At 49.6% G+C, this 18,952-nt stretch overlaps 1 protein-coding gene across 1 annotated transcript in view; it reads left to right on the top strand.

The window, feature by feature from the left end:
- The window catches only part of RNFT2 (ring finger protein, transmembrane 2), a 47,946-nt gene that overhangs the window by 1,318 nt on the left and 27,676 nt on the right, over window positions 1-18,952 (top strand). The window contains exons 2-7 of the mRNA XM_014463888.2: window positions 1,244-1,422; window positions 1,929-1,987; window positions 5,668-6,146; window positions 9,098-9,174; window positions 12,381-12,481; window positions 13,790-13,943. Coding sequence (XP_014319374.1) covers window positions 1,399-1,422; window positions 1,929-1,987; window positions 5,668-6,146; window positions 9,098-9,174; window positions 12,381-12,481; window positions 13,790-13,943 — 894 coding nt within the window. The 5' untranslated portion in view covers window positions 1,244-1,398. The remainder of the gene's footprint in view (window positions 1-1,243; window positions 1,423-1,928; window positions 1,988-5,667; window positions 6,147-9,097; window positions 9,175-12,380; window positions 12,482-13,789; window positions 13,944-18,952) is intronic.

Raw genomic sequence — 18,952 nt, 5'->3', positions numbered from 1 at the left:
TCTTCTAGGGTGAAAAGCCTAGGAGGGAGCAAGGGGTGCAGGAAAAGGTACCAAGAAACCCATGGATGTTTTACTCATTGAATAAATCTTGTTGAGTGCTACTCTGTGCCAGGCAGTGTTCTAGATGCTGAGGTAGAGGGGGGAACCAGGTAGACAGGCTCCCTGCTTTTGTGGCACTTATCCTTCTACTAGGGCCGTGATGGCGAACCTATGACACGCGTGTCAGAGGTGACACGCGAACTCATTTTTTTGGTTGATTTTTCTTTGTTAAATGGCATTTAAATATATAAAATAAATATCAAAAATATAAGTCTTTGTTTTACTATGGTTGCAAATATCAAAAAATTTCTATATGTGACACGGCACCAGAGTTAAGTTAGGGTTTTTCAAAATGCTGACATGCTGAGCTCAAAAGGTTCGCCATCACTGCACTAGGGGATACATCATAAATAAGTAAGCAAACATGTAAATTAATACGTGCTATGGAGAAGGTTAAACAGGACAATGTTTGGTGGGTCAGGAGGTCTAGAGGAGAAGGCCTCTGGGAGGAGGTGACATTTAACCTGAAGAAATTAGCCACAAGGAAAATCATTCCAGGGAGAAGGAACAGCAAACTCAAAGGGCCTGAGGCAGCGACAGCCGGAGTGTGTGAGGGACAGAAAGTCCCTGTGGCTGGAGGGGAGTGGTTAAACGGAGGGTAGAGGGAAATGTGGCTGGAAACAGGTAAGCTCCATCAGCTAGGACCTGTAGGCCAGTGGTTCTCAACCTTCTGGCCCTTTAAATACAGTTCCTCATGTTGTGACCCAACCTTAAGATTATTTTTGTTGCTACTTCATAACTGTAATGTTGCTACTGTTATGAATCGTAATGCAAATATCTGATATGCAGGATGGTCTTAGGCGACCCCTGTGAAAGGGTCGTTCGACCGCCAAAGGGGTCGCGACCCACAGGTTGAGAACCGCTGGCTATGAACTGAAGTTGGATTGTATTCTGATTGCAATAGAAAGCCATTGGGGGTTCTAAAACATATGTTCTGTATTCCCCAATTAGGACTCAGTTTCACAGTAGGACAAAATGCATTGAGATCATGACCATTCTCAAGAGCCCTAAAGAGCGGTCAGTGAGAAGCTAATCAGAGATTTGGAGCAGATAGAATCATGTGCTATAGCCCATGATGCTCCAAGATTATTCAGAGGTTCAGGTCATCCAGGGACTATTCATGTAAGTGTTCTGTTCCACCCAGGGTTTGGAGTCTCTCATAAACACCCCTGACCTGTGCATCTGTCTGGAGAGGACGAGGCAGGGGAAGCCTGCTTTCTCTGCAATCCAGTGATCACATCCCCGTCAGGATCCCTGCATGTCCACTTCAGGTGTCGTCAGCATGGAATTCTGAAGTCCATGTGGCTCCTCACAGTAAACAAGGTGACGTGTCTCCATGAGAATTCACATATTCATTACCACTTTATCCATTGTGAGCGCTGGAAAGAAGCTTTGGGTTCAGCCACTCCACGCCCTCCCATTTAACAGATGAGGAATCTGGGTCCCCAGAGAGGTGACTGATTTGCCCAGAGTCAGACAGCAAGTTAGGGGCAGCATCAGTCTAGAATCCACGTCTTCTCCTGCCAGTCCGCTGCTCACTTCACCTCATCCATCACCTCTTTGCCGCACAGTCCAGTGCTTTCCTCTCTCCCATGAGGACTTTCTCCGCGTCTGGGCTTCAACAACCTCATCTGTGAAATGGGGTGATAACACTTTCCTCAATAGGATTGAGTGTCGAATGGCATAGCGGGTGGAAACAAGGTTTGGAAAATGGCAGAGCGCTCTAGGGATATGCGATATGAGGAGTCCTTATTTATAATTACCATGGCAGTCTGACAGGCAGTGGGGATGTTGGGAGACTCTGGCTTATGCCATGTGTTGGCTTTCAGGTCTTAAGGAAAATGCAGAGACGCCACAGCAGTAACACGGATAACGTTCCACCTGAAAGGTAGGCATCTTTTGGTTTCATTCCATCTGGGGGCTCTGGGCTTCGAGTGGTCAGGGGCAGCTCAAAGCTGTATTGAACAATACCTGCATCTCAGGGTTCCTTGTTTGAGGAGCAGAGGAGATCTGATTAGAAACTGCTTTGCACAGTGATGGCCTATACTACTCAATGCATAACTGCTGGCTGTTGCTCTTATGGTAATTCTCAAAGCCTGTGTGACAGGTGATGCACTTGACTCATTGTATCAATGATTGTACCCATGAGATTTTAATTTATGGAGGTGACTGAGTGACAACATGGAGAGGCTAATGCCATTGAAAGATCTTTATTACTTACATTTCCCGAGAGAAGGGGACATGTTACACCACGTAGGGCCACAGGGGAAGCACCAGGGTCGCCCAGGAGGCAGAAGGGAGCAAAGGGAAAACATCGGCCACAGCTTTTATTGTGTTTTCCACACAAATCAGGACAGGGCAGAGGAAACGGCTTAGCATTGTCTACTTTGAGCAATGTCAGCGGGCTCTGGGCTAAAGGGTGGTCTCCGGTTGTCTGGTGCCTGGTCCTGGGTGACTCAGGGCAGGAGAAATATTGGCTGGATATGTGAGCATTAGATCAAGGAGGTGGCTGGGGATATGGGCTCTGGATTGCAAGGAAGTTGTAAACAACTTCGGCTGTTAGTTTGCCCCTGTAATGAGCGGATGCCAGATAGACAAACAGAATCTATGAAAACACAGTTAAAACGCTCCTGAGCTAGGATTTCTCTAGTTAAGCCCAAGAGAGAACACACCATGGGACCTGTTCTCAGGTTGTGACAGTATCTCAGCCCCAGACTCCTGCCCCTCTGCCCCCCCCCCCAACATGCTAGCACATGCATGCAATGAGCAGGCACCCAAGCTTTTCCTCCCTCGGATCGCATTCCATTTCCCATGCGATTCGGAGATTGGCTGCAAAATCAGAGTACCCGGCAGTCCCAGCATTGGGCCTGAGTTTTGCAACAAGCCTGCCTGTTCTGCAGGGAAGAGCTCTGGCCTTAAATCACACGACTCTTGGCCAAATCCCAGCTCAGCCCCTTCCCACCTATGATGCCTTTGGAACGTGACTTCACCCCTAGGCCTCCATTTCTCCACCCATAAATGGCAGATAATGACACTCGGGTTTCTTGTGAAGGAGCGAATGGATATGAAAATGCACACACACAGCATCCAAATAATAAGCATGCCCGTTGCAGCTTTTCCAGCCTCTGAGGACAGAATGGCTGCCTGCTCTCCAGTGAACCATGAGATCTTTGGGGGCAGAAGAAGAATGGCCACCGTGTGTTGCACTCACTCTGTGCCATTGATGGGGTCGGGACTATTTGTATCACCATTTTGACAGATGAGGAAACTGAGGCTCAGAGAGTCGAAGTGAATTACCTGAAGTCCCACAGCCAGGAAGCGGCAGGGCTGAGATTGGGATCCCAGGCCACTTGCCAGCTATCTCCCGCACCCCCACCCTGAGTCTGTGCATGAAGCCAGCACGTTTTGGCGGTCTCCTCGCTGGACAGATCCACTCCTCTCCTGGGTTGCCTCCCACACTAGCCCTTAAGTGGTTAAGTTAGAAGTAAAGCCGCTGCCTCCCCAAGGAATATTCTTTCCCATTTAGGCTGAAATCTCGGCTGGATGCTAGGGCCCAGCTATAAAAAGCCGCTTGGTGGATTGAGTCTTCACTGGTTGTACTAGAGGTCCCATGAGCCCCGTGAACTCAGAGTGTTGGTGAGCTTCAGGGGGCCAGGAAGACTTTCCAGGTCCTCGGGGGGAGGTGGGAGAGGGAGTGGCCCCCATGTGGGCCAGGGTGGGCACCTGCCAGCACTCAGTCGTTCTTAGCTTCTTAAGGTGCAGAAAAAGCTCGAGGCCCCTTGAGGATCATAGCCATGGTGTCAGTTGTTGTTGTCATTATTAATATTATCTTTATTATCATGCCAAACCCAAGGGAGAGGAACCACACATTTCCTGGGATTTTGGAGGCAGCAGGGGATGTGCCAGGTGGTAGGGGAGTAAGTAGCCATCTTCAAGTTCCCCTCCCTTGCACCAGGTTTGTGATAACTTAACCCTGGGTCAAGTTTATGAAGCCAGAGTAATCAACCCTGATATTTCTCCAGACCAGCATTGCCCCTGCTGGGTTTCACCGGTGTTCTCTAAGACAGCAGTCACCAACCGGTGGTCCGTGAGGTCCAGAAGGTTGGTGACCGCTGCTCTAAGACATTCGTAGGTTTTACACACACACACACACACACACACACACACACACACACACACACAAAATTCCATGGTGAAATAAGTTTGGAAAACACTAAGTTTAAGCGTAATTAATTTTTCCAATTGCAGGCCTTGTCAGAGCCTTTAATATGCTCATTCATTCATTCTTTCAAACACTGTTTCTTGAGCATGTTTTATGTACCAGGTGCATTGTGCTGGGTAGGAGAGATATACAGTGGGGGAAAACAATCATGATCTTCGACTTCATGGCAAGGGCCCAGTCTAAAGTGCTATCCTCAGTGCTTACTACACATGAGAATCACCAGGCGCCTCTGAAGACCTAGGAGAGGCCAGGCCCCACCCTCAGAGATTTTGGTTCAGTAGGGCAACACGGGGTCCCAGGCACCTGTACCAGGTATTTTTCAAAAGCTGCCCTGAGTGGTTATAACGTGCAGCTAGGGTTGAGAGCCACAGACAGGTAAGCAGTGAATGATGATTTGTGATCAGTCCCGTGCAGCTGAGGTCAGGATGCAATGAGAACTAGGAGTAAGGAGATGTCATTTTCTGGGAGTAGGTCGGGCAGGCTCCACCAAGGAAGGTGAGCATAGGTACCGAGGTGGGTCAGGGCGAGGGTGACATCTAGTGCAGGGGACAGCCTGTGCAAAGGCCCTACAGTAGGAAGCCTTGGGTAGTGAGGGAAGGGCATACAATGAGATTGGAGTTTGGGGCTAGATAATCCAGGGTGTCTAGCATGCTCATCTCTCTGAGCCTCAGCTTCTTTATCGGACCATCTGTGCAACTTTGGACAAGTTATTCTCTCTCTTTCTCCTCCTCTCTCTGTGCCTCAGTTTCTTGATCTGTCAAATGGGGGTATTATTAGGACCTTAATTCTCAGGGTTGGTAAGAAGATTTAATGAGTTAATCAGTGGAAAGCACTTAGAAAACTGTCTGGTACGTAGTAAATTTTCAATAAAGAGTATGGGCCTGTTGCTGTTATTATTTGAATGAGTTTGCCAGGCCTGCCGTGGCAAGATACCGCACCTTAAACAACAGAAATGTGTCTCCTCGCGGTTCTGGAGGCTGGAAGTTCAAGATCAGGGAGATGAAGATACTGTCAGTGTTGGTTTCTTCTGAGGCGTCTCTCCTTCGCCTGTAGATGTCCTCACATCATTCTCCCTCCTGTGTGTGTCAGTGCAAGGACACCGTTCATATTGGATGAGGGCCTGCCCTAATGACCTCATTTCATTAGTCACTTCTGCAAAGTACCTGCCTCCAAATTACAGTCAGACTCTGCGGTCCTGGGGGTTAGGGCTTCACCATAGGAGTTTGTGGGGCGGCAAAATTCAGCTTAGGACATTATTGATACTGTTATCTGTCCCCCAGTCTCCCCTGGGTGACTGTCTTTCTACCTCTCTGACTTGTGGGGCTTTCTCTTCCCTTCTGGCCTAGAAATCGCAGCCAAGCACTCAGCCCCGAGGTGAGCGTGAATGAAGGGGGCGTCTTTGAGGGTCTGAAGGCAGAAGCCGCCTCCCCGCCAGCGCTCTTCTCTGGCCTCTCCGGCCTCCCGACAGGCAGCCTTCCCGCCGCCCCGTTCCCATCCAGCCTGGTGCTGGGGGCCTCTGCCAGCGGTGGGGACGTGTTCCTCCAGATGCCAGCGTCCAGAGAGGAGGGTGGAGGCCGGGGCGAGGGCGGCACCTACCACCACCGCCAGCCCCACCACCACTTTCACCACGGAGGACACCGTGGGAGCTCGCTGCTGCAGCACGTGGGCGGGGACCACCGGGCGCACGCAGATGAAGCGGGTGATGAGCACCCCGGCACTCCCGCCCCTGCCCTGTCCGAGCTGAAGGCCGTGGTCTGCTGGCTCCAGAAAGGCCTGCCCTTCATCCTGATCCTCCTGACCAAACTGTGCTTCCAGCATAAGCTCGGTGAGTCCCAGGGACACGGGGATTTCAGCTGCAGGTAGGGGGCTCTCCATCCCAAATGCCAGGGAAAGGCGGCAAAGGCCCTCACCATGCAGTAAGAGTATGGGATTCTGAGTCAGTCCTGGGTTCAAATCCTGGCAGACTAGCTGTGTGACTTCAGGCAAGTCACTCACCTTCTCTGAGCCTCTGTTTCCTCATCTGTCCAGTGGGGGTTGTGATAGGAGCTCCCTCGCTGGTTGGTTGGTGTGAAGGAATAGAGTGTAGTAATAAGGAGTTCAGACTACTTGGATCTGAACTCAGGCTCTGCCCCTTCCTAGCTGTGTGACGCTGGATTCGTTATTAACTTCTCTGTGCCTCATCCATAGAATGAGGGTTATAGTACAACATACTTCATGAGATTGCAGGAGGTTAAATGAATTAATATGTTTAAAGCACTTAGGACAGTGCTATGCAAGGATAGGTTATTATTTTCATTATTTTTCTTATTAATATATGTAAAATACTTAACAAAGAATCTGGCACAGAGCAAGTGCTCAATAAATACTCCCTATTGTTAGTAGTATTAGGAAGTAAGATAATGATTCATAAAGTGATTAGCCTTGCACCAGACATATACTTCACATTCAATAAGTGGTCTCTGCTACACTGTCATTATTATTATTACTAGAGGCCCGGTGCACAAATTCGTGCATGGATGGGTCCCTCGGGGTGGCCTGCAGAGATTGGGCCCCAGCTCGCACCCCCAGCCTCGCAGCCTCGCAGCCCCACCTGGCACCCTGCCTTGGCCTGGCGCCGCCCCCTCACCTGCTCCACCATCCCACCTGCAGGGTGATCGATTGGGGCTGGGGCTCCGCCCGGGTCCCTGAGCACCTGGGAGCCAAGCGGCGGCCCTGCCTCCCCCAACCCCCACCCGCTACCACTGCTGGTCGCCATCTGCTCACCTGCCCCACCATCCTACCACGGTCCCTGTCTTGTCGGGGCCCATCAGGGCCAGCAGCACCTCCACTGCTGCCCGCTGCCAGCGCCGTGTAGCTGACGCCACCATGTTTCACGCCGCCCTCTGGTGGTCAGCGCATGTCATAGCGAGCAGTCGAACTCCCGGTTGAACTACTACCCCAGGGGACAATTTGCATATCAGGCTTTTATTATATAGGATTACTAGAAGCCCAGAGCGTGAAATCACGCAGCCCCACCCACCCGTGCTGGTCTTTGGTTGTTACGGCGTTAGGGCCACAGGCCTTTTATAATATAGATTACTTACTGTTACCAGATCATGTTGTTGCTGTGCCCGGGAGAGTTTTAGGCTGCTGTTTTAGTCCTATAGTAGGAATGATGGTACAAATGATCTCATGCCCTACTACGTCCCATAGACAATATGTAGAGGAGATGAGGCCATTCTATGGGTCCTATTTGCGCCTTCTGGAGGTTCTAGCTGACTCATCACCCCACCTTCCTTGTTGGGTGTTGTCATGGCTGCCTCCCTTTTCATTCCTAGACATGAAAGCCAGGATGTTTCCTTTTATCCTGAGTTCCCTTATGCTCACAACTTAAATTTTATTCTCAAGTATGGCCAGTTTCTTTTTCATTTGGCAGGTTTGTTTATTGCTCAAAGAGGAAAATAGAAGGGATGGTAGAGTTACTAGTTTTTATTTTATATATTTCCAGTGAAGAAATACATCTTTGACATATTAGAGCCAGAAAAGTACCTGGATTGCACGCACTATTAAAAAAGTGGAAGTGAACTCCAAGCAGGAGAAGCTGTGCACTTGGTGTGGAAACAGAATCCTGTCTACAGGTTATGAAAAGTAGGATTTGCAAATCCCTATTCCGGGAGAACTCCAAGATGGCAGCTTGGCAAACAGTGGCAATTGAATGAAGTGGAGTAAAATTCAGTTCTATTCCCCTATCTGCCAGGGTCATGTTTTTCTGTCAGCAGGAGTTTTTTTTCCCCTTTAATATTAAACTTTTTGAAAAATGTGTTTTTATGGATTTTAGAGAGAGAGGAAAGGAGAGGGATAGAGAGATAGAAACATTGATCAGCTGCCTCCTGCACACCCCCTACTGGGGATCCAGCACACATCCCAGGCATGTGCCCTGACTGGGAATTGAACTGGTAACCTCTTGGTTCATGGGTCGACACTCAACTACTGAGCCACACCGGCTGGGCTTAACATTAAACTTTTATTCCTTACTAGAGACCCAGTGCACGAAATTTGTGCAAGAGTAAGCTTTCGCAGCCGGCAGCTGCCTGGATCCCTCCCTCGCAGCCACAGCAGCTGCCTGGATCCCTCCCTCGCAGCCACAGCAGCTGCCTGGATCCCTCCCTCACAGCTGCAGCGGCTGCCTCGATCCTGCGGCTGCAGCCCCGGCTTCGTCCGGAAGGACGTCCGGTCTAATTAACATATTACGTTTTCATTATTATAGGTGGTGTCACGGTCTTTTTCTATGTATGCTTTTATTACAAGTAACACTCCTCAGATTCTTTTTGAAAGTAAAAATAATAATAGGTACCATTGATTGACTGCTAGAGATGGTGCTCTATAAGCATTATCCCTCCAGGGGTAAGTACTGTTATTATTCTGTCCATTTTATAGATGAGGAAAGGGGGCTCAGAGAGGTGCAGTGACTAGCCATAGCTCACACAGAGAGGAGGTCGTGGAGCCAGGATTTGAACCCAGGTCTTACCAGGCTGCACAGCCCGTGCTCCTAACCCTGTCCTATGAAATGCCCCAGAGAGGCACCAGTCACATCCCTCGACTAAGAGTGGCTCAAGGGTCTCTAAAGTGGGACTAGGCCCAAGTCCCCTAGAAGTGAGATTTTCTCTCTCCTAAGGTTAGTCTGTAAACTCCAGGGGCCAGGGATGTGTCTTTTTAATGTTGCTCACCGTCCCCAGTAAGCCAGGGCCCGGCCTGATGAGTCTCAGTGGCGGTGTTGGGTCCTCCTCTGTCCCGCAGGCATTGCTGTGTGCATCGGGATGGCCACCACCTTCGCCTACGCCAACTCCACCCTCCGAGAACAGGTCTCTCTGAAGGTGAGTCACCTGGTGAATTCGTCTTCCGTGGCTGCTCTAACAAATGACCTCAACCTTAGTGGCTTAAAGCAACATCTGTTGATTATGTTACCGTTCTGTCCATCAGAAGTCTGAAGGGAGCCTCTCTTCGCTGAGATCAGGGAGAACAGGGCTGTGTTCCTGCAGGAGGGTCTGGAGGAGAAGGTTTCCTTGCCCTTTCCAGCTTCTGGAGGTCGCCCACATTCTCTGGCTCCGGGCCCCTTCCTCCTCTTTGAGCCGACAGGCACCATTGCATCTCTGTGACCATCTTTCCACAGTCACACCCCCCTCTCACTCGCCTCTTCTGTCTCCCTCTTCCACTTCTAGGGACCCTTGTGATGACATTGCATTCACCTGGATAAATCCACAGTCTCTCCCCATCTCAAGATCAACTGATTTGCAACCATAATTCCACCTGCAGCCTTAATTCCCCTTTGCCATGTGACCTGACATATTCACAGGCTGCAGGGATTAGGATGGGGGCATCTTTGGGGGGGTCATTCTTCTGCCTGCCACCCTGGGCAGAGCCCTTGATGTGCCATCCTTCTCCCAAGCCCATCCATCTGCAGTGCCTTCCCAGCCCAGTCCCTTTACCCTCCTGGCATTCAACCAGTTAGCTCACGTGCAACCCACTCTTATGGTTAAGGCCATTCCACTGGCACGGCCGGGTGCCATACAGCTTCACTTCCATCATCCTAAATGCCCTCTAAGATTTGCTGAGCACTAACCATGCCCAGCACAGCTAGGCCCATTGCACAGCTCATCTTGCAAATTTGTCCCAGATACCTGTGGGGGGGAGGGCACACAGAGTCATTCTTATCTCGTTTTTCCAATAGGAAACAGCGCCTCAGAGACACTAAGTTCCTTGCCTGGGGTCCCATAGCCAGTGCCAGTGGTGGCATCAAGACAGGAACTCAGGCATTGAGCCCACAGGCTGTGCTCAGCCTTGGTTCAAATTCCAGCTTCACGCACGAGCAGCTCTTAGATAGGATGGTTACCTTGGTAACCTCAGCCTCAGGTGCCACCTCTGGAAAAGGGACCTCTTACACCCATAGAGAGGATCGAATGAGACAGGGCAGAGAAGGTGTTTAGCACGGGGCCTGGCATACAGGTAACGTTGAATCGAGCTATTTTTAACAAGCCTGTGCGTTGTACTGTGCGTGTGGCCCCATGACAGCCACCATCCTCTCTGGTCCTTCTTTGGGGCCATCTGCTTTCTCAAAAAGCTCCTGGGCCTCCGTGAGGCATGAAGGGCAGGCAGTCTCCATTTGACACAAGCCGTTGAGGTCCAGAGTTGGACATGGAGCCAGAGGTTCTCCCTGACCCCGAGTCTCATCTTCTCCAGGCAGACCCCTTTCTGCTGCTATTAGAACAACAGGTTGGCTGACGCCGTAAGGGCAGGCTGTGGGGGCTGCCTGTCTTTCAAATGCATGAACCTCCAAATGGTGCCTTGGCTTGAGTTTTCGGGGGTAAAAGAATACCTGTATCCGTGGACAAGCTTCCAGGGGCCCTGAAACCTAGGAAGTGAAGACACGGGTGACGTTTTGCCTGTCTGCACATATTTTCTGTGAAAGAGAATCTCCATAACCCTTAGTAAGTTCTGGAATCTCAGCTTAACATTAGAGAACTACCTGCTTTGTCCTTCAGATTGTGGCTTCTCGGGGCATTGCTAATTCCCTCTTTCTCTTCCACCTTCGGTTTAGATTTACAGAGGACTCAACTGGAATCCATTATTTATTGGGGTAAAAGGGCTGCCGAGTGGGTTAATCACATTGATAAGAGCCGTTGGTTGGTTGGAGGTGGTTTCTAGGGTCGTTAACCTTGACCGCTCCTGGAATAATGGGTGGATGGAGATGCATTTATTTTGTCTACTCTGGAAATATGCCTCGTAAGGGTGTGTGGGGCGCTGCGCTGTGTCTGGAGACAGTGGAGCATTTACCGAAACCGCAGGGAAGGTTACACTGGGAAAGCTATGACCTCATCCTATTCCAGCAAGGCAGCCTCCCTGGTCCAGGAAGAGACGAGCTTTTGAGAATCAGCACACGGGGGTCTACGTTTGTCTCCCGGGGTACACAGGCGGGGACACGCCAGCCCGGCGCCGCCTCCAGAAATTTCCTGGGATTGTTCTCAGGCCGAGAAGCTGCTGGGAAACCGCAAACTGAGAGCGCTTTCCAGCTTGTCTTCCTGGGGACTAAACAGAAATGAGGCTGCAGAAAGGGAAGAGTGATGGATTGTGAAGGGCTTGGCGGCCGAGGGTACAGGTTTGAATTTAGTCCTGTAAATGTGGCCCTACACTGAACGGTGGGTCCAGGGCAGTAGCCCTGAGGGCCCTGCTGGCAGAAGTGAGAACAGGAGTTTCCAGTTTATAGTTGTTAATTGCCTCCTGGGTTGTAAAGTCTGAATACTGGGTCCTGCCATTCAGCCAGCCTGAAATCTGAGCCCGTACCAGACTGAATGTTGACATTTGTGAATTTTACTTCATCCTTAAGAAAACCCCCATTTTTAAATGAGTAAGAGTTACTTAACTAGGTTGAAGGTTCAATTCCTGGTCAGGGCACATGCCCCGGTTGGGGCTCATTCCCCAGTAGGGGGCATGCAGGAGGCAGCCGATTGATGGTTCTCTCTCATCAATGTTTCTCTCCTCCCTTCCTCTCTTCCTCTCTGTATTAAAAAAAAAATTTAAAGAGTTACTTAACCTCTCTTTACCTTAGTTCCTAACAGTAAATGTGAACTAACATTTATTACATGCCAGGCACTGTTCTAAGCATTTATGTACATTAATTCTAACAACTCACAAGACAGATACAATATAGACCCATATTCAGATAAGAAAAGGGAAATGAAGAGTTTAAGTAGCTTTCCCGGGGTTGGATAGTCGCCAGGTAGCGGATCAGGGACTTGAACTCGGGCTTCTAGCTCCAGAATCTGTGCTTCTAACCACTTTGCTATCCTGCCTTTCCAGGTTGTTCTCCGAGCAGGTTCCCACATTTCTGTCACCTTCTCTGTAACCGTCCCTTGGATCCCGGTGGGAAGGAAAGAGGCCAGTGCCCTTCTTTCACCATTGCCCTGCTCCCTCCAAACCCTTGAGAAAGGGAAAAGTTGTCACTTGTCATAAAATGTTCTAGAACATTCTGCCGTGTGCACCTTTGGTATTGCAGCATCCTCATAGATTCGCTTTTCATCTGCAGGAGAAGAGGTCGGTGCTGGTCATCTTGTGGATCTTGGCCTTCCTGGCGGGGAACACCCTGTATGTGCTGTATACGTTCAGTTCCCAGCAGCTGTACAACAGGTGAGCAGAGGACGTGGGGGACTTGGTTGGGCTTAGGATGCACAGCCCTTCTGTGTCACATTGTTATAAACACGCGTGCCTGGAGCAGAGCTCTCTAGTAGAAATAGAACGCAAGCCCCATGTGTAACTTTCTAGTAGCCACATAGTTGGGGAGGGCTGGCCCGTGAGGGCTTCCAGGATGAGGTTGAAACTCGAGCCAAGCTTTCCGATCGTGTACATCTCTTTTGAACATTGACTGTGAGGAGTGAGCCGTTTTGCCACATTCTGGGGCCACCCAGAATAAAAGCATGTTGGAGAGTGAGTGCCAAGGCGTCAGCTCACATCTCACACACTGCATTAGTTGTCTGGCCCGAATATCAAGATCCTGGTGGAGGCTCTAGGAGGTGGAGTTTCCCAGAACCGTGGGTGAATTTCCAGCTCATGTCTTTCTCTGGGCATGATCACAGGCATGGGCCCAGCTCTCTGCGCGCCCATCAGACCTGCAGCACAGAGAGAAAGAGAAAGATAGAGAGAGGCTTAGCAGAGGAGCAACAGAGCTGAGGCTCTTCTGTGCCTCAGTTTCCTCATCTGCACATGGTGTAGGTAGTAGTGCCAGCCCCATAGAGGTGCTGTTATTGTCATCGTCACAGCTGCAGGGCACATCTGTAGTATGTCCATAAGCTCATTGAAACCCACCTATAACACAGTGAGGGAGGGTACGATTCCCATTTTATTGATGAGAACACTGAGCCTTACAAAGAGAACATTATTTGCCCAGGGTTCAATAAATGAAGAAGCTTGGATTCAAATGCAAGTCTGTCTGATACTAATGCATGTGTGTGACCTTGGGCATCTTACCTCTCCAAACATCAGAGCCTCGTTTATAAAGTGGGGATGAGCAATGCTCACTGCCAGGACCATGAGATACAGGGAGTAAAGAGCGTAGCACAGAGTCTGGCACATCAGTTTTCCTCTTCCTTCTCTTCCTCCCTCCTCTATAGTGTTGGCCTTTGTTCCCTCCTTTCTTCTGCTTCCTCTGTGAAGCCTGTTATGGACTCATAAAACTGGAGGGGACTTTAACTAATGATACTCTGGGCCAATCTCATCTTTTAACCCTCAAAGGAACTGAGGCTCAGAGAGGTTAAGTTACCCACCTGAGGTCACACAGCAAGTTACCAGCAGATTCAGGAACAGGTCACAGATGTCTGATCCCCAGTTCAGTGCCCTGCCTACTGGTCATATTTATAAGGTTCCCAGAGTGAGTAGAAGGAGCTGCGGAGGGCCCGTGATCATGCGTGAGCATCCTGACTCTCCGAATCCTCCCCACAGCCTCATATTTCTGAAGCCCAACCTGGAGAACCTGGACTTCTTCGACCTGCTGTGGATCGTGGGGATCGCAGACTTTGTCCTGAAGTACATCACTATCGCCCTCAAGTGCCTCATCGTGGCCCTGCCTAAGATCATCCTGGCTGTCAAGTCCAAGGTAGGCGGTGGCTGCGGCCACCAGGCAGCCCCAATCACACATGCAGGGGAGGAGGAAAGAATGGGTGTGGGCAGAGCTGATGTCATCATATCAAATGGACAGAGCCTGTCACTCACCGCTTACAGCTCGTTGAAGCTGAGCATGGTTCTTTGTTGTCAGCACCGGCCTGTGACACCTCTACTCCAAGTGCGTTTCCTGAGTTTCATTGTTCAAAGCTGCCCTTGGTGCAATTTGCATCCGAGTTTCACCTGAGAAAGGAAAGACAGCCTGTTGACATGCCCTGGTTGTGTTTCTCCCATGGAAGGATGGCTCTCAGAGGTTTTGATGCTTTGTGGCTTTGGGAGCATGTTTTGTAAAGGGAACCAAGGCTCCTTAGGAAAGGACTCTGTGATTGATTAGTGATGTCTGCTGTGGACATTGGATGGGGGAGTGATGGCAGTGATATTTTGCAGAGTACCATTACGGAAGGCCTGTAGACAAATGTTGGGTGGAAGAGGTCTTATACAGGGATAACCATGGTAATTCAGAGGACTGAGCAAGGCTAGGACAAAGCAGCACCTTTAGGATATAATTATTGCCAATGCCTCTGCAAGAAGACCCCAAGCGGAGGCCGATGGACTCAACAATCTCTGAAGACTCCTGCTTTTCATGCCATCTTTTCAACTTCAGAAAGCTTAGAATTCGGTTGGTGGAAAAGCAGGTTTAGAATTGGCCGTCCATCTTGAGTGACATCTGACCAAACCCATTGGCCAGGTGTATAGGGAAACCACACTCTGTACAGCTTCCATAGTGGGCTGCATGCTGCCCTGTCTCCTGCCCATTACACCTCTGATCCTTCTGCCTTAAAGGCCCTTTTCCTTACACGTGTCTTGACTAACTCCTGCTCCTACAGATCACAGCCTCTTAGAAATCTTACCTTCAGGCTACGGATGGTGCCCCTACTGAGGACACTCAGCACCCTATCCCACCCCTATTCCAGCACTCACCACCCTGACTGTAATTGCTTGTTTAGTTGTCTGCCTTCTCTGCTTGAGTGTAACCTCTGTGACAGGAGGAAATGAATGCATCTAGCTCGTTTGTTGATGGATCACCAGTATCTGGTATGTACTCGGAAGTGTTCATTGTATGTATGCATTATAGTTGGGTGGGTGGATGGATGAAGTAGGTGCTGAATAGGAAGGTTGGTGGATAAGATAGATGGGTGGGCAAGTGATTGGATGGATGGATGGATGGATGGATGGATGGATGGATATTTGGATGGATGGATGGATGGATGGATGGATGCATTGATCATCTAGTCAGCTACACTAACTCTTACCATCGCCTTTTGTAGCAGCAGGGAAAGCTTATATCTACTCTCAGCTCAGCTCAAATCTCTTGTGTTTGGTAGGTGTTCAAACGCCTCTGTCACAAAGATGCAGAAATCCACAAGGCAAAGTAGTACTAATTTCTCTGTGCTAGAAAGGACCAAAGAAATCTGGCAGCCAAACTAATAATAATGAAGACAGCTAAACATTGCTGAGCAATTACCAGGAGCCAGGCAATGTTAGGCAATGCCATTTGTTTGAGAAATATTTGCTGGATGCCATCTATATGCCAGGCAGTGTTCTGGGAACTGGGTATGCATCAGCAAACCAGGTAGACAAAATCCCATGTACTCGTGGAATTTGTTGTTTAATCTTAACACACCTGGGAGAGAAGATGCTGTGAATATCGCTTTTGAGAGAGCAGAAACTGAGTTAAATAACTTGCCAAAGATTGCAAACCTCATAGTAACAATACTGAGAGCATTGGGAGCCGCTAACGTGGAGTCAGCCCTGTGTACGGGCCAGGAAGACTCGAACTCATTTCCTCCTGACATCTATCTCACAAGGCAAGTGCTGCCATGTTGTGGGTTTCTTTATGGAGGCAAAATTTTCATAAAATGTACCAGTAATCATTTTAAAGTGTACCATGCAGTGGCAGTCACTGAACTCACAGTGTCATGGAGCCACCACCACTGCCTGGTTCCAAGACTTTTTCATCACCCCAAAAGGAAACCCTGCACCCATTAGCAGTCACTCGCCCTCCCCACAACCCCCGGAAACCCTCAGTCTCCTTCCTGTCTCTATGGACTATACCTGCTCTGGACATTTCCTATAAATGGAATCAGATATTATGCGATCTTCTGTGTCTGCCTTCCTCCCCTTAGCATCATGTTTTCAAGGTTCGCTCACATCGTAGCCTGTGGCATTGCTTTTGTGGGCTGAGTAATATTCCATTATGTGGCTAGACGGCCACTTGTTCATTCATTCATCTCTCAATCAACATTGACGTTGTTTCCATTTTGGGGCTGTGGTGAATAATGCCGCTTTGAACATTTCTGGACAAGTATCTGTTGGAACACGACTTTCCTGGGTTGTGGAAATGCGAGGTTTTGTGTGTTTTTTTGAGGAAACACCCATCCGCTTTCCACAGCAGCTGAGCCATTTCGCACTCCTGGCAAGCGCTGTTTTTAATCCCCATTTTTCAGAGAAGACAACAAACACAGTGAGAGATTAAGAGAGCAGCCCAAGGCCACACCGATTGCAAGTGGCCAGGCGAGGATTTGAACTCGGGCGTCTGACTCCAGACCCCCTGCTCTGGGTCACTAGGCAGCACCCCTCCCATCTCAGTTCGCTGGATTTGTCAGGGAAGTTCCGCAGCGCTGACCGAGGAGGGAGTCCCCATGCACCATCTGTATGAAATGTCCTCAAGTTCACGCCGTGGCTACCTCACTTCCTTCTCCTTCGAATGGACACCTCTGGGGGCAAGGGGCGGGGCTGGGGCCCGACACCTTTTCCCTGCTCCACCGAGGTGTAGGCGACAGTTATTAATGTCCCCTTGGCAACCGTCCAGCTCCCTTTTTCTGATTATTATTATTTTATTCGGCGAGATTAATGTGCCAGGTCAGAGCATAATCCAGCCTGTAGAGAGTGATGTGAATAGTCTTCTCAAGATAAATTGCAGGCTTGGAAAAGGTTCACAGCCTCTCCTTGCCTGTCTGAGTGCTCTCCCGAATCCTCATCCATCCTTGTCTGGGCAGAAGAAAAGGACGGGTCTTCGTTGGCAGCTGGGGGGGTGCGGGGGAGAAGAACACATCTGTCAGGGACGCCTAATGGCTCACAGCACAGATGCTCTTTGCTGCGCCTCCACGCCGTCCGCTGAGAGGGTGGGTTGGTTTTTAATATAATTATCAGACTGGAAGGGCTTCTGGTATTTGGGTTTGCTTGATGGTCCCAGGGTCCCTGATGCGTGAGGCTGAGCGAGCCCCCAATTCCCACATGCCTTGGGACACCGAGTCCTCTCACACCTGGGCCTCCCAGGAGAGCCATGGCCATTGGCCGGCCAAAATGGGGGTGGGGTTAACGATGGTGACGGCTCATCTTCAACCTCAGCCCCAAACCATCACACTGGCTAGGTGTCTGGGCAGCCACTTGTCATTATAAATCCAGGTAACTTATATAACCCGTACGTCTTGGCCCTGCCTGATCTGGCTCCTACCCACTTCTCTGACCTCATCAACCCATGACTTTCTCCCTGGCTCACTCAGTGCACCCAGTGCACCCAGCGCCTTCCTTCTCAGGCCCTTTGCACTTCCTGCTCCCTCTGTCTGGGGAAGTCTTCCCTGTGCTCCATGGGCATCTCCTGCCCATCAGTCAAGCCTTGTTCCAATGCCATTTCCTCTGAGACCCTGTCCCCTCCCAGGCCACCCTGTGGAAAGTGGTTGTTGCCAGCCTGCATTATCACACCGCCATTTGATTTATTAGCACGTACCAGTGTCTGAAATGATCAGATCGTTTTGCGTTTGTTTTCTCTCTCCCAGCTAGGATGTGGCCTCCTGAGAATAAGGACCTTTAGGTCTGTCTTGACTCCCAGGAAATGCACAATAGTTATGATGGGCTGAATGGAGAGCCTCGTGTTAAGGGATCGGGGGGTTAAAACCAGGCCTGCTGCTTCCCACCATGTAGAGTTCTCCTTGGCCCCCTCTCGCTCACCAATGCCACTGATGTTACTGAGGACCTGTTTGCTTACAGGGGCCAGTGCTAGACCCTGAGCGTGTAAAAATGAGTAAGATGCCACTCTAACCTTCCTCGTCTCCCTTTATTCTTTGCGAGTAAAGTTTGTTTTTATATTAACCTAACCCAAACCTAGTTAAGAAGGCAAATCTCTTGTCCCAGCATCATATACTCCAACTCCTACTCTAAATGGTAGCAGTAATTAAAAATTTAACTTGTCCACATTGCTCCTTCTTTTATTAAAATTACTCTTGGACCAGGGTTCTAGAGCTGCACTGTTCAGTACAACAGCCACCAGTCACCTGTGGCTGTTTAAATCTAATTTTAATTAAATTAAAAATTCAGTTCCTCAGGCCCTAGCTGGTTTGGCTCAGTGGATAGAGCATCAGCCTGTGGACCAAAGGGTCTTGGGTTCGATTCCAGTCAAGGGCATGTACCTTGGTTGTAGGCTCCTGGCCCTGGTCGGGGTGTGTGCTAGAGGCAACCAATCGATGTTTCTTTCTATGTTCACATTGACTGTTTCTATGTTTCCCTCTCTCTTCCACTCTCTCTAAAAGAACAATGGAAAAATATCCTCAGGTGAGGATTAACAACAAAAATAATTCAGTTCCTCAGTTATATCAGCCACATTTCACATGCTCAACAGCCACACATGGCTAGTGGCTACCATGCTGGGCAACACAGAGAGAGAACATTAACATCATCATAGAACATTCCATTGGACAGCACTGTTCTAGAACATTCTCAGGGCAAGGTTATTTCAACCTCCCAGAGTGTGGGTAGCAGGCATCTGTCATTCTGTGCATTTCTCAGGCAGAGAAAAATAAAAGCAAGCACTTCTCTAAGGACTTTCAGTGGGTCACTAGTAAATGGAGACACACAGCAGAGTGGAAAGAACACTCACCTTGAGTCACAAAGCTAGGTTCAAATCCTGGCTCCTGGACTTCTTTCCTGTGTGACCTTGGGCAAGTG

Source organism: Myotis lucifugus, unplaced genomic scaffold (assembly GCF_000147115.1).
Source record: "Myotis lucifugus unplaced genomic scaffold, Myoluc2.0 scaffold_226, whole genome shotgun sequence".
NCBI classification, from domain to species: Eukaryota; Metazoa; Chordata; class Mammalia; order Chiroptera; family Vespertilionidae; genus Myotis; species Myotis lucifugus.
This window is presented reverse-complemented; position numbering and strand designations above follow the sequence as displayed.